This window comes from Xenopus laevis, chromosome 4S (genome assembly GCF_017654675.1).
Source record: "Xenopus laevis strain J_2021 chromosome 4S, Xenopus_laevis_v10.1, whole genome shotgun sequence".
In the NCBI taxonomy this organism is placed as follows: domain Eukaryota; kingdom Metazoa; phylum Chordata; class Amphibia; order Anura; family Pipidae; genus Xenopus; species Xenopus laevis.
The window spans coordinates 94,913,185-94,924,349 of NC_054378.1; the positions used below are offsets into that span (position 1 = coordinate 94,913,185).

At 41.1% G+C, this 11,165-nt stretch overlaps 1 protein-coding gene across 1 annotated transcript; it reads right to left on the reverse strand.

Moving 5' to 3' along the window:
* Nucleotides 1–2,614: 2,614 nt before the first annotated feature.
* On the reverse strand, nucleotides 2,615–10,895 carry rbx1.S (ring-box 1, E3 ubiquitin protein ligase S homeolog). Its single transcript, XM_018261153.2, has 5 exons — nucleotides 10,739–10,895; nucleotides 8,179–8,257; nucleotides 6,799–6,869; nucleotides 3,376–3,461; nucleotides 2,615–2,846 (listed from the first exon to the last, which is right to left on the reverse strand). Exons 1-5 carry the CDS (start codon nucleotides 10,850–10,852, stop codon nucleotides 2,834–2,836), a joined length of 363 nt encoding a protein of 120 aa, XP_018116642.1. The 5' UTR covers nucleotides 10,853–10,895; the 3' UTR covers nucleotides 2,615–2,833.
* Between the last annotated feature and the right edge of the window lie 270 nt (nucleotides 10,896–11,165).

Consider the following 11,165-nt stretch of genomic DNA (forward strand, 5'->3'; position numbering starts at 1 on the left):
TAGCGTTCGGAGCTTCGGCGCTTAGTGAATTTGCCCCAGAGAGTTCCAGAGAAAAGCAGAAGCCCGAGAGAAGTCTTGTAGACGAGAATGGACAGAAGTGATGAGAGGAGCCCTTTATTCATGAGGAATACCTGCTCCCCGTTCATTTGCAACTGTATTTGAACTTTGTTTTATTTTGTCTTATGCCAACTCCCTCCTGATATTCTGGAAATCCTGCAGTAACTCCAGAGTTGCACTCAACTCTACTCTAGGTTACAGCCTTCAGTTCAACCCCCATAAAGGAAAAATATGCCCCCCTTTTTGACATGAATCCATGTGGTGGGTTTGATGTAGAAATATACATACAGTACATACCTGATTCCACAGACTGAAAGGAAGCCATGATAGTCTATGTGCACTCTGGGACCAGTTCCCTACCCCCTTAGGCTGACCATGTAATGGAATTTGGGACTTAAAATCCCTTTGTTTTCAAGGGAATGTCTGCACTACTCAACTATAGAAAGCATACATAGGCTATTATAGTTTCCTTTCAATCTACGGAATAATGTCAGCATGTATCTAGCATGTGGAGTAATACTGTAGTACTTTTTAGTTTGTTAGCACGTGTCCTTAAGAGGGATATAAATGAGCTGGAGAGAGTGCAGAGACGTGCAACTAAATTGATTAGAGGGATGGAAGACTTAAATTATGAGGGTAGACTGTCATGGTTGGGGTTGTTTTCTCTGGAAAAAAGGCGCTTGCGAGGGGACATGATTACACTTTACAAGTACATTAGAGGACATTATAGACAAATAGCAGGGGACCTTTTTACCCATAAAGTGGATCACCGTACCAGAGGCCACCCCTTTAGACTATAGGAAAAGAACTTTCATTTGAAGCAACGTAGGGGGTTCTTCACAGTCAGGACAGTGAGGTTGTGGAATGCACTGCCGGGTGATGTTGTGATGGCTGATTCAGTTAATGCCTTTAAGAATGGCTTGGATGATTTTTTGGACAGACCTAATATCAAAGGCTATTGTGATACTAAGCTCTATAGTTAGTATAGGTATGGGTATATAGAATTTAATTAAAATTAGGGAGGGTTGAGTGTATGGATGCTGGGTTTTCATTTGGAGGGGTTGAACTTCATGGACTTTGTCTTTTTTTTTCCAACGCAATTAAACTATGTAACTATGATTTTCTCTCAGTTATTTATATGGGACCCACTCTACCTGACCCAAAAATTGTAAAGACCACATTGGTGCGTTGATGCATTCCTTGTCCGACAGGGCTCTGTATACCCAAGTTTATGATCCCCTAGGTCAGTGGTTAAATATGCCCAATTGGGCTCTGTTCGTGGTTGGCCATAGTAGCCCCAAAACTGATAAGAATATGGTCAACTCCATTCTAAAAAAGTTTGTCTTGAACTGCACGCACAGTGCAAAAGGAAACCTGTAATGAGAATTGTAGGTGAAGAAATGAAACAGGAGTCACTTATATACTTATATAAAAAATAAATGTTGCATGTTACTTCACCTATACTGTATAAATGGAATTTAACATTGGGATCATGTCATTTATGGACTTAAGCTGGCCATAGACAAAGTCGCACTAAAAAATTTTTTGCAAGATTTTCGGACAGTGTGGATCGTCCTGATATTTATCATACCATGGCGATCGGTTGATCGTCTACAGGATAGAAGATTTATGTCGCCTAAGGATAATATCTCTGCATGTCTCGCCTATCTCACAATATGAATGGGTGATGGTCACTACAATGTTACACATAACTTTCGTACGATTGCATCCGATTTGTTATTTTTACTACTTTATTTAATCTGGATGGTTAGTTGCAGTTTGGAAGATTGAGAGGTACAATCGTTAGATATGAGGCTAAAATCTACACGACTATGGCCAGCTTTACTGTAGTTCCCAATTTGCTTTGGAATCTGTTTTTGCAGAATAAAAGTAGACCTTCACTCCTGTATGACCTTATTGAGGCTACTTTTCCATTTGTGGGCATGCTCCTGGAGGTGTTTAACCTCAGTTACAGCTATTAGTATGCCAACTACTCCCATGCATGTCTTGCAGAACTATTGTTTCAGCTTTTGTTCCTAAGCAAGCACAGCCGGAAAACATAGGCTGTTTCACAAGCTTAACAATGTTTTTCCTAATTTCTGTTGAACAAAAAGTAGTCATTAACCTCTTTCCAGATGAGAGGAAAGCCCCTGAAAAATGAAGTTATATTCCATGCCCAAATAAATTGGTATTTACGAACACAGAAAAACACTGGACTGGGGCACCCAATTGTTTTTTTTTTGGAGCAACAGCAGTTTTTGACTTTTCCTCAGCAATTCTTGCACTATTAGAACCTACTTTTTAGGGTTGGTTTTTCTCCAATGTTTTTGCAGACACGCCGCACATGCAGTCGAAACCGTTTCAGAATGGGATTGACCTACATATGTTCAGTGAGCGCGATTCCTTCCTGAATTAAGTAGTGAGATAGCACCCATCAACCTCATTTCACTACTCAGCATTGTAGGGAGCAGGTAGGACAAACAGGGCAGTACTAGATTTTATACCTGGCATATTTTGTTCTTTAAATCAATCAATATAAAATACAAAAGGCTTTGCATACATTCCAATAGTTTATTTGGATATTAAACACATATTAACGATTAAACTATTTAAAAAAAAAAAAAAAAAGGGGGGTATGGTGGGTTGTGTGTCAACATGACGAACAGGTCAGAGATCATAATTGACAAGGTGCTAAGCCGGAAAGCAGTTGAATGTTCTGCCTGACTGAAGTAGGCTGCAGCCGTGACACTGCCTCACATCTATGCATGCGGAGCTTCTAATGACCGTACCTATGAAAGAAAAGCAACTCTTAGCATATGCAAAGCACGCAAGCATCCCAAATACCAATACTAAATTTCTACAGCATAAAATCTGTTTATTACTATACAAGCTTATCAACAAGAACAATTTTGCATGGGTAGCAATCTCAACATATGTCCAAAAAAATAAAGTCGACTTATTTGCAAAGCCATACAATCTATCATTGTGAGGCACTGTAATGGTCTGACTGGTGGTGAATATGCAGTGTCACTATTTGGCTCATACTCCCTTAGCCCACTTATACTTATGTGCCTGTCCCTCATAATAAATTAGTGGATATAATTTTGGATTGAATTTTCCAGAATAAAATACAAGGTAGGCAGTAGACTTACTGTTGCTTCCATCAACTCCAGCCTTAAGAGTGTGAATATGCTAGTACAAAGGACAATCATTTACCTATATTCTCTCAGCATTTGTTTGTTTTTAAAATGCTATGCATGTTCCGCAGGGCAATCAAATACATTCTGTTACAAGGAAAAAAAATAATATCCAACATACTTCTGAAATTCCCACTCTCTATTATCCAGCGGGCAAACTTGTCGAGTCTTCAACCAGCGCGAAATGCAGTGGAAGTGAAACGCATGCTGTAAAGAGATAAACAACAGCACAGTATTTACTTGGTTGTAGCCCAAGTCAATGGAGATTACCCTTATTACTTATGTACCAACTGCTCTACACAAGTCAACACTGCCTTGTTCCAAACATCTGTCTTTGCTATGTACCAGAAAATTTTGACCACCTATCTCAATGTGTAAGAGTTTTTAGTGATTGGATTGTGTTCTGCATTGTTCTTGATCACTTGTTTTTGCCTTAAAGCTTTGCAGTTTTTTTATCCTGTATAATGGGAATGAAACTGTACATAAAACTCCTGCCATTCATATTTATGACGCTTATCTTTGTATCCAAAAATATTTAGGAAAAATGATGTAAAGTCCAAGTTTTGAGTCACAAAATTCTTAAAAAAAAAATCACTAAGATATGCTGTCGCAGTAGCTTTAACCATTTTTTCAGTATAATTTTTTTTAATTTACATGTATATGTTGTATCTGCAGGAGTTGAATGTCAGTCATAAAAATATGTATGCACTATTTTCAGTTTGAGGCCTCTACAAGCCACATATTGGAGTAACACAGGTATGGAGTTCCCTTATCCAAAAAAATATTATCCGTAACAGTCTGAATTTATGGGAAGGCCATCACCCATAGAATTAGGGATGCACCGAATCCACTCGGCCGAACCCCCGAATCCTTTGCGAAAGATTCAGCCGAATACCGAACCCCAATTTGCTCACCGTTAAATCCTTATCTTTACAGTCGTAAGAGGGACACAAGAACCAGGAGGCAGGGTACTACAGTGATTACAGAATTGCAGACCCTCCCTCTCCCTTTTTACCCCCGCACTCAACAGCGCTCAGTTTGTAACAAAGAGCTTGAAGAAGTAACAAAATGTAAGTACTGGTGAACTTGGAGGTTTAAATGGCAGGTCAAGGAGGGCATTGAGGACTAGATTGAGGTCCCAAGGCAGGACCGGATGCCTTACGGGATCAACATGGGAGACCCCATTCAAGAAGGTGAGAACATCCTCATTAAAAGTCAAGTGCTCCTGAAAAATTATGAGAGGGCTGATACTTGGGATTTCAGAGACACAAGTCCACTTGGAGGAATTCTAGGATCAAGGGCAAGTGGAAGACCCAGAAACCAAGATCCCTTTGCATGCACCAGGACCTAACAATCCCACTCCATATGGTAAATCCTGGAGATGGCTGGTTTGCAAGTCTTGATCATGGTCAATATCACGTCCTCTGAAAAACATTTTTCCCCTCAGGATTGCAGCCTCAAGGAGTTGTACCGTTAAGGCAAAGAGGGTTGTGGTGACGAAGAGGGCCCTGTCTGAGAAAGTTGTCTCGAGGGGGGCAATGCCACGGGCGGCTCCAGGGACAGAGCAAGAAGATTGGAGTACCTGGATCTCCTGGGCCAACACGGTGCAACCACAATGACTGTCGCTGTGTCTCTTTTTGAGGACTCAGGGAAGCATAGGAATTAGAGGGAAGATATAGGCTAGGGGAAAGTGCCACTGGATCATCATGGCATATACCACGTCTGCTAGAGGATCCCCAATACCTTGCAAAGAACTTTGGAACCTTTTGAGTGTGTCTAGTGGCCAGTCTGGACAATGGAGTGTCCACTACTGGGGGGATGCTCCATTTATCAGTAAACTCCTTGGAAAAGGGGTACTATCTATGCCTAGGCACTTAATTTCCTCAAGTCACTCATCCTGGATTATGGCTTGGAGTTGTTTGTGGGCAGGAAAGGTAGCGGAGGATTTTGCGTTTTTCTAAAAGAGGCTTTTAGACGTACCCTGTGTCGTGTCAGTCCCCACAATCCGTAGGACTTCCAGCATGCCCACCTAGCCCCCTTCAGGATTGGAGTAGGCTGAAGAAAATACATCCTCTTCACTTGCCTCATCCTCAGTTAGGGATGGGCTGGGAGAAAGTCTTGAGGACGTTGTCCTTTTTTACTAGTATCATGCTTGTGGAAGGTTGCCTGCTTCCCCTTGTAAATAAATCCCCCCTGCCTTAAGCCATGGTGGAATAGCTAGCCTTGCCGGAATAATTGCGGAATGCTATATAGTCCTTGGGCTATATAGCCGGTGTGTCTGGAGTGAGTACCAAGAATGAGACAGTACCTGTGCCCCAGACCTCCGAAAGGTGCCAGGAAGCGCGCACCAATAGAAAGCGCGTACAAGAATGCGAAGTAGAACAGAAATGTGCACCACCCTTCTCAATGACATTGCCGTGCGTCTGGGAACGTGACGTCAGCGCAGAGTGCCAGAGAATATCTGGCTAGACTAAAGGCAGAAGAATGCACCAGGGGGGGCTAGCCCACTTACCACTGGAGAGCGCCGGTGCAAAGCACTAGTCTCACCAAGTTCCAACAGGGATTTCTCAGTTCCCCTGATAGCAGGACTCAAGACAGGACCCCAGTTGTCAGTGCTAACCAGTCACCGATATAGCACTTGTGTAGGGCCTACCTAGAGGACACTGACAAAAACTTTCCTGTGTCCGCCTCGACTTGAGAGAAAAAACATTTACCTATATTGCTTTAGAAATATGTATTGCAAGGCTGAGTGGACTCCAAACAGTAAGGTGACCCTAGAAAATAATGTAGTTTTGTACATTTCTCTGAAGTAGCAGAAGCTTGGTTTGCTTGGCACTCTATGCCTAGGAGAAACAGTTACAGAATGTACAAAAGTACATTATTTTCTAGGGTCACCTTACGGTTTGGCCTTACATCCTTACAATCCAAGCAATGCATATTTCTACTGCAGTGAGTTTTTGATCCCCGTAAAATTATACATATTTGGTAATCACAAGTTAAAGGGGATGTTCACCTTCCAAACACTTTTTTCCAATTCATTTGTTTAGATTGTTCCCCAGAAATAAAGACTTTTTTTCAATTACTTTCCATTATTTATTTACCATTTTTCCAAAATCTAAGTTTAAAGTTGAATGCTCGTGTCTCTGGTGTTTGAGTCTGGCAGCTCAGGTGCAGACTCTGAACTGTTACAATTTTGCAACATTTAGTTGATACATTTCTCAGCAGCATCTCTGGAGTATTAGCAACTATTGTATCAATTCTAACAGCTGCCTGTAATGAAACCCGGAGATTCTGCTCAGCAGGGACAAAGATAAGAAATGTATCAGCTAAATGTATCCATTTAGAACAGTTTACAGGGTCGGCGACCCCCCTCCCAGGGCTGCTTCAGAAGGTGAAAAAAAAAAGAAGACACTTCAATATTAGAAAAACCGTCACTCATAGAAAGTCATTGGAAAAAGTATTTATTTCCGGTTATCTATCTGAAACCAAGTAGTTGTTTGAAGGCGAACCACCCCTTTAATGTAAATTCATCAAAGCTACTTACATTACATACACCCCATGCCACAGTACATTCCTCCGAAGTAGCAGAAGCTTGGTTTGCTTGGCACTCTATGCCTAGGAGAAAAAACAAGCAGACACTTATTTTGCATGTGTAAATATTGCTGTGTCTCGTAAAATCTATAGCTATGGTAGGGAAAGACTATACTGCCAACACATTAGCGCTTACTTTTTTGACCAACTGCTTGATTAATGCCACACGGCACATGATCTAGTGCAGCAGATCAATATGCTGACTGGCAAGCAAAAGGTTGAAAAAGGTTTCCAATCATACCTTTCCCATTACTTAAGATAACTAGTTTTTATAAAATGACAAAAAACAACTTTGGTCTAACTTTGTACTCCTTTGCTGCCTTTCTGATTCCAATAATTCAACAACTGAAGGAACAGTTGAGTTCATTAATGCTTCATGTCTGCACCTCCTTGTAGATGAACCATTTTCTAGCTCTAACTAGGCTAGCAGAGTCATTCAACCACTCCATCAACTTGTTCCATTGTGTAGTGATGGATTCTGGGACTTGAAGTCCCTCTGCTTAAAGGAACAGTAACGTCAAAATATAAAAGTGTTTTAAAGTAATGAAAATATAATGCAGTGTTGCCCTGCACTGGCAAAACTGCTGTGTTTGCTTCAGAAACACTACTATTGTTAATATAAATAACCTGCTGTGTAGCAATGGGGGCAGCCATTCAATGGAGAAAAGGCTCAGGTTACACAGCAGATAGCAAATAAGCTCTGTCTGTCTAATGGTGTTATCTGTTATCCATTCGTTAACCTGTGCCATATAGCCGTTTTTCAATTTCCACCATTGCTCCACAGCAGCTTGTTTATATGAACTATAGTAGTGTTTCTGAAGCAAACAGATCAGTTTTACCAGTGCAGGGCAAAAGTACATGATATTTTCATTACTTTAAAACACAAATCTTTTGTTGTTACAGTTCCTTTAAGGCCTCAAGTCCCAGAACCCCTCATTACTGTGTACATTCAGAAAGAAAAATTAAGGAAAATAAAAAAATATATATAGAAACCTTTGTAATTACAATGTATTACATCTTTATGTCAAAACAATCTTTTTTAACTTTATTTGCTTTAAGTAGCCCTAAAGTGCAGTGCTACATATTACAGAGCCTTATTTGGAAACAAGCATTCCACATAATAGGTTCTATACACACACACAAAAACATTGTCTTGCCAAATACAGATTTCTTTTCTTTTTACTTTTGAACATCCTTATTACTACCCTCCATATTGGAATTTTCCATCTTGGTCTCTAAGTTATAAATGTGGCAATGCCAAATGGAGAAGAATTAATATTTTTGCTTACAGACAAGTTGTTTTATGGACTATAGTTCAGTAAAGAAAACTTACACAAGTCCATGATGTGGTTCCTGCAGATGGCACAATTGTCCACTACAATGTCCCAAGCCCAAAGCGCAACTGCATTCCACTGCAATTTAGAAAAAAAAAAAAATTGGATTATAAATGAAATTTTAAAAATAAAGGTGATTATTTAACAAAGCATCATCTGCTCTAAGGTTTATATTTCATGTGTATAGTCTAATGTTTTATTTACTAGCTTAGTTTTACCAGACAATGAATTTATAGTCTTACAGTAAGCTTTAGCTGTGGTCCAAGTGTGGCTCAATGAAGGCTCCAATATCCATGTGCTTAGATGCCTCATCATGTATCCATGCATAGATCTGGTTAAATAATTGCAAACTACATGGATGAGCCAAGGCTCCTTACTACATTATTGTGCAATCTATTAGAACTATTGTCACCAATGGTTTCCCCCAGTCTGATAACCTCCACACAGTTCTGATGGCTCTCTGCACCAGTGATAAATACTGTATATCTTGTATACCATTATACATTCAACGGATCACCCCTTACCGGTTTTAAAATTCATACCCAACGAACAGGGACTTTTTAACATCTTGTTTTGGGAAATGCATTGGCATTGCAAAACATTTAATGAAATTACGGATTTAAGTAAAAAAAAGGCTTGTCTCATAGCACCATACAAGAGATCTCTTCCTGACAAAAAAATAAAAAAGGGTCTCACTCTGACGAGTTTGCAACCATCAGAAAGAAAATATGGTCTCTGCACTCCAAAGCTTCAGTTAAAAGTGCAGATCTTGAAACAAAGTAAAAACACACAGCAGCGTCAGTCACCTTAGGTGCCAGTAAACCTATGAATGCTTTGAGGAGACCGCACCTGGTGGGTTATGGGGACTCCCTTGATGAGCACTACTCCATTAGGTGTTAATACTATAATTCCATCCCCACAACAATCAACAATTCTGATCTTACTGTACTTTGGAATATACACAGTGCTTATAAATATAGTCTTTATTAACAGTATTCAACTTTTCATGTTTTATTGTAACAGAAGATTTAATCGCAATGGATTGACATTTGACATTGTTGGGCCCTAGACAAACCAGCTGTGCAACTCGCATGCCCCAAACATGCATGTGTGGTTAAAAGCATGCATGCGCACTGACGAATCAATGGCTTGGTGAATGACCAGCAAGCAGTGTGGGGCGATAGGGTTGCCACCTGGCCAGTATTTTACCTGCCAGGCCGGTAAAAAATGATTGCTGCTCCCAATGTTATTAAAGGAGAATTCAACCGTTTTCCAAAAAAAAAAACTCTACCCCCCACCGCATGTAGACCCTGCCCAGCCTAGCTGCCCCCCGGGGAAATGCCCCTAACTTTATACTTACCCCTTGGTGCAAATTCAGGCATCGGAGTTCACCGCAGCCATCTTCTGGGTCTTTGTGTCTTTAAGAGCATGTGCAGTTGTCGCAAAAAAAGCCCGGGAAAATGGCTCCAACTGCACATGTGACACTTCACCAGTCTCCCACTCAGCTTACCGAAGACCCGGAAGATGGCTGTGTGGAACTCCGATGCCTGAATCTGCACCGAGGGGTAAGTATAAAGTTAAGGGCATTTCCCTGGAGGGCAGCTAGACTGGGGGGTGTACGTGGGTTGGGGGGAGGGTAGGGTTTTTTTTAGAAAACTGTAGAATATCCTTTAATAGGGAAAAAGATAAATCTATAGGAATGCCGGTATTTTTTCCCAGAAAAAGGTGGCAACCGTAGTGGGGGACAAGGGCCTGAACTAAGGACAGAAGAAGTACATGTCTAGTGCCCACTCAGACTACACCATGTTTGGCACTGTAAGCTTAAACACATGATCATAAACTCACCATGCCCAATACAAATATAGCGGCAGCAGTATTATGCGGATAGGATGCATCTTAATGCCTTCTGGTTTTTATATGTTGCAAAAGACATTTGCCGCTAGGGTTACCACCTGGCCGGTAAACATAATGGTTGATCCCAATGTTATTAATAGGTAAAAAAGATAGAGAAAAGCCGGTATTTCTTTCCAGAAAAGTTGGCAACCCTATTTACAGTGCAGCCCCCCCCCTCCTTTTACATTATACATTAGTATTCCAGCAAGTAGCTCTGCTTCCCACTCTTACACCACTTATATCCCTATCCAGATTCCCTTTATGTTGTAACCAGGAAACAAAGGAGCCTGACTTTGACAAGCAAAAAGGAAACTTCTGAAACCATAAATCAAGCCTGCAAACGCGTCGTTTACGGCTACTAGATCCCGCCTCCCAAGCAGTAACGGAGATGAAGACTCCAATTGGTTATAATCTATCCAATCATTTGCTGCATCAGTAGCCACCGTCTATTGGCCCACAGAGAAAAGCAGCGTGCTCCCGCCCTTATATAAGAGGTTAGAGTTTGATTCGGCGGAAGCCACGTCAATCAACCATCGGAAAAGGTGGGATCAATTAATCTAGCGGGATAGATTAGCGGCTGGACAACAACGCCGCTTTACGTTTCATTTAAAAAGCCTGTTCCAATCTCTCACAACGTCAATAATAAGCGCAAGCAGGCAAACGTACCTTCTTAACCTCAAAGCGCTTCTTACTAGCGCTGTTGTTCGTCCCGCTTGGTGTGTCTACATCCATTGCAGCTGCCATTTTGAAAAGAGGAAATTCCGGGTCTATATCACGCATGCGCTGATTGATGGCGTTAAGCCTTGATCATGTAATTACCATTAAAGGCGCATAGTTTGGGGCGTGTCAATAATGTGAGGGGGCGGAAGACGGTAACAAGCTAGAGCCGCGGTCAGGTGGAGAATTTATTTAAAGGAGTAGACGCATGTCCCTTGAGGAAAGAATCATTTCCAGCTCTTAGTATGCCCTGGCCCATATAGTCTGTTCTTTTTCAAAAACGAGCTGTGATCTTCCGGTTAAGCAAAACACTGTGTTCTGTTGGTATTTTCCATCCATTTTGCTACCATTCAGTTATTCACCTTTGCTAAACATA

Bases quoted from the DNA above. Each gene is read 5' to 3' on its own strand.
- rbx1.S (XM_018261153.2), bottom strand. From the start codon at position 10,852: ATGCGTGATATAGACCCGGAATTTCCTCTTTTCAAAATGGCAGCTGCA. The intron at 6,870-8,178 runs GTAAGTTTTCTT...TTTTTCTCCTAG, and splicing joins GAACCACATCATGGACTTGT to GCATAGAGTGCCAAGCAAAC. The intron at 3,462-6,798 runs GTAAGTAGCTTT...ATCTCTTTACAG, and splicing joins TGGCATGGGGTGTATGTAAT to CATGCGTTTCACTTCCACTG.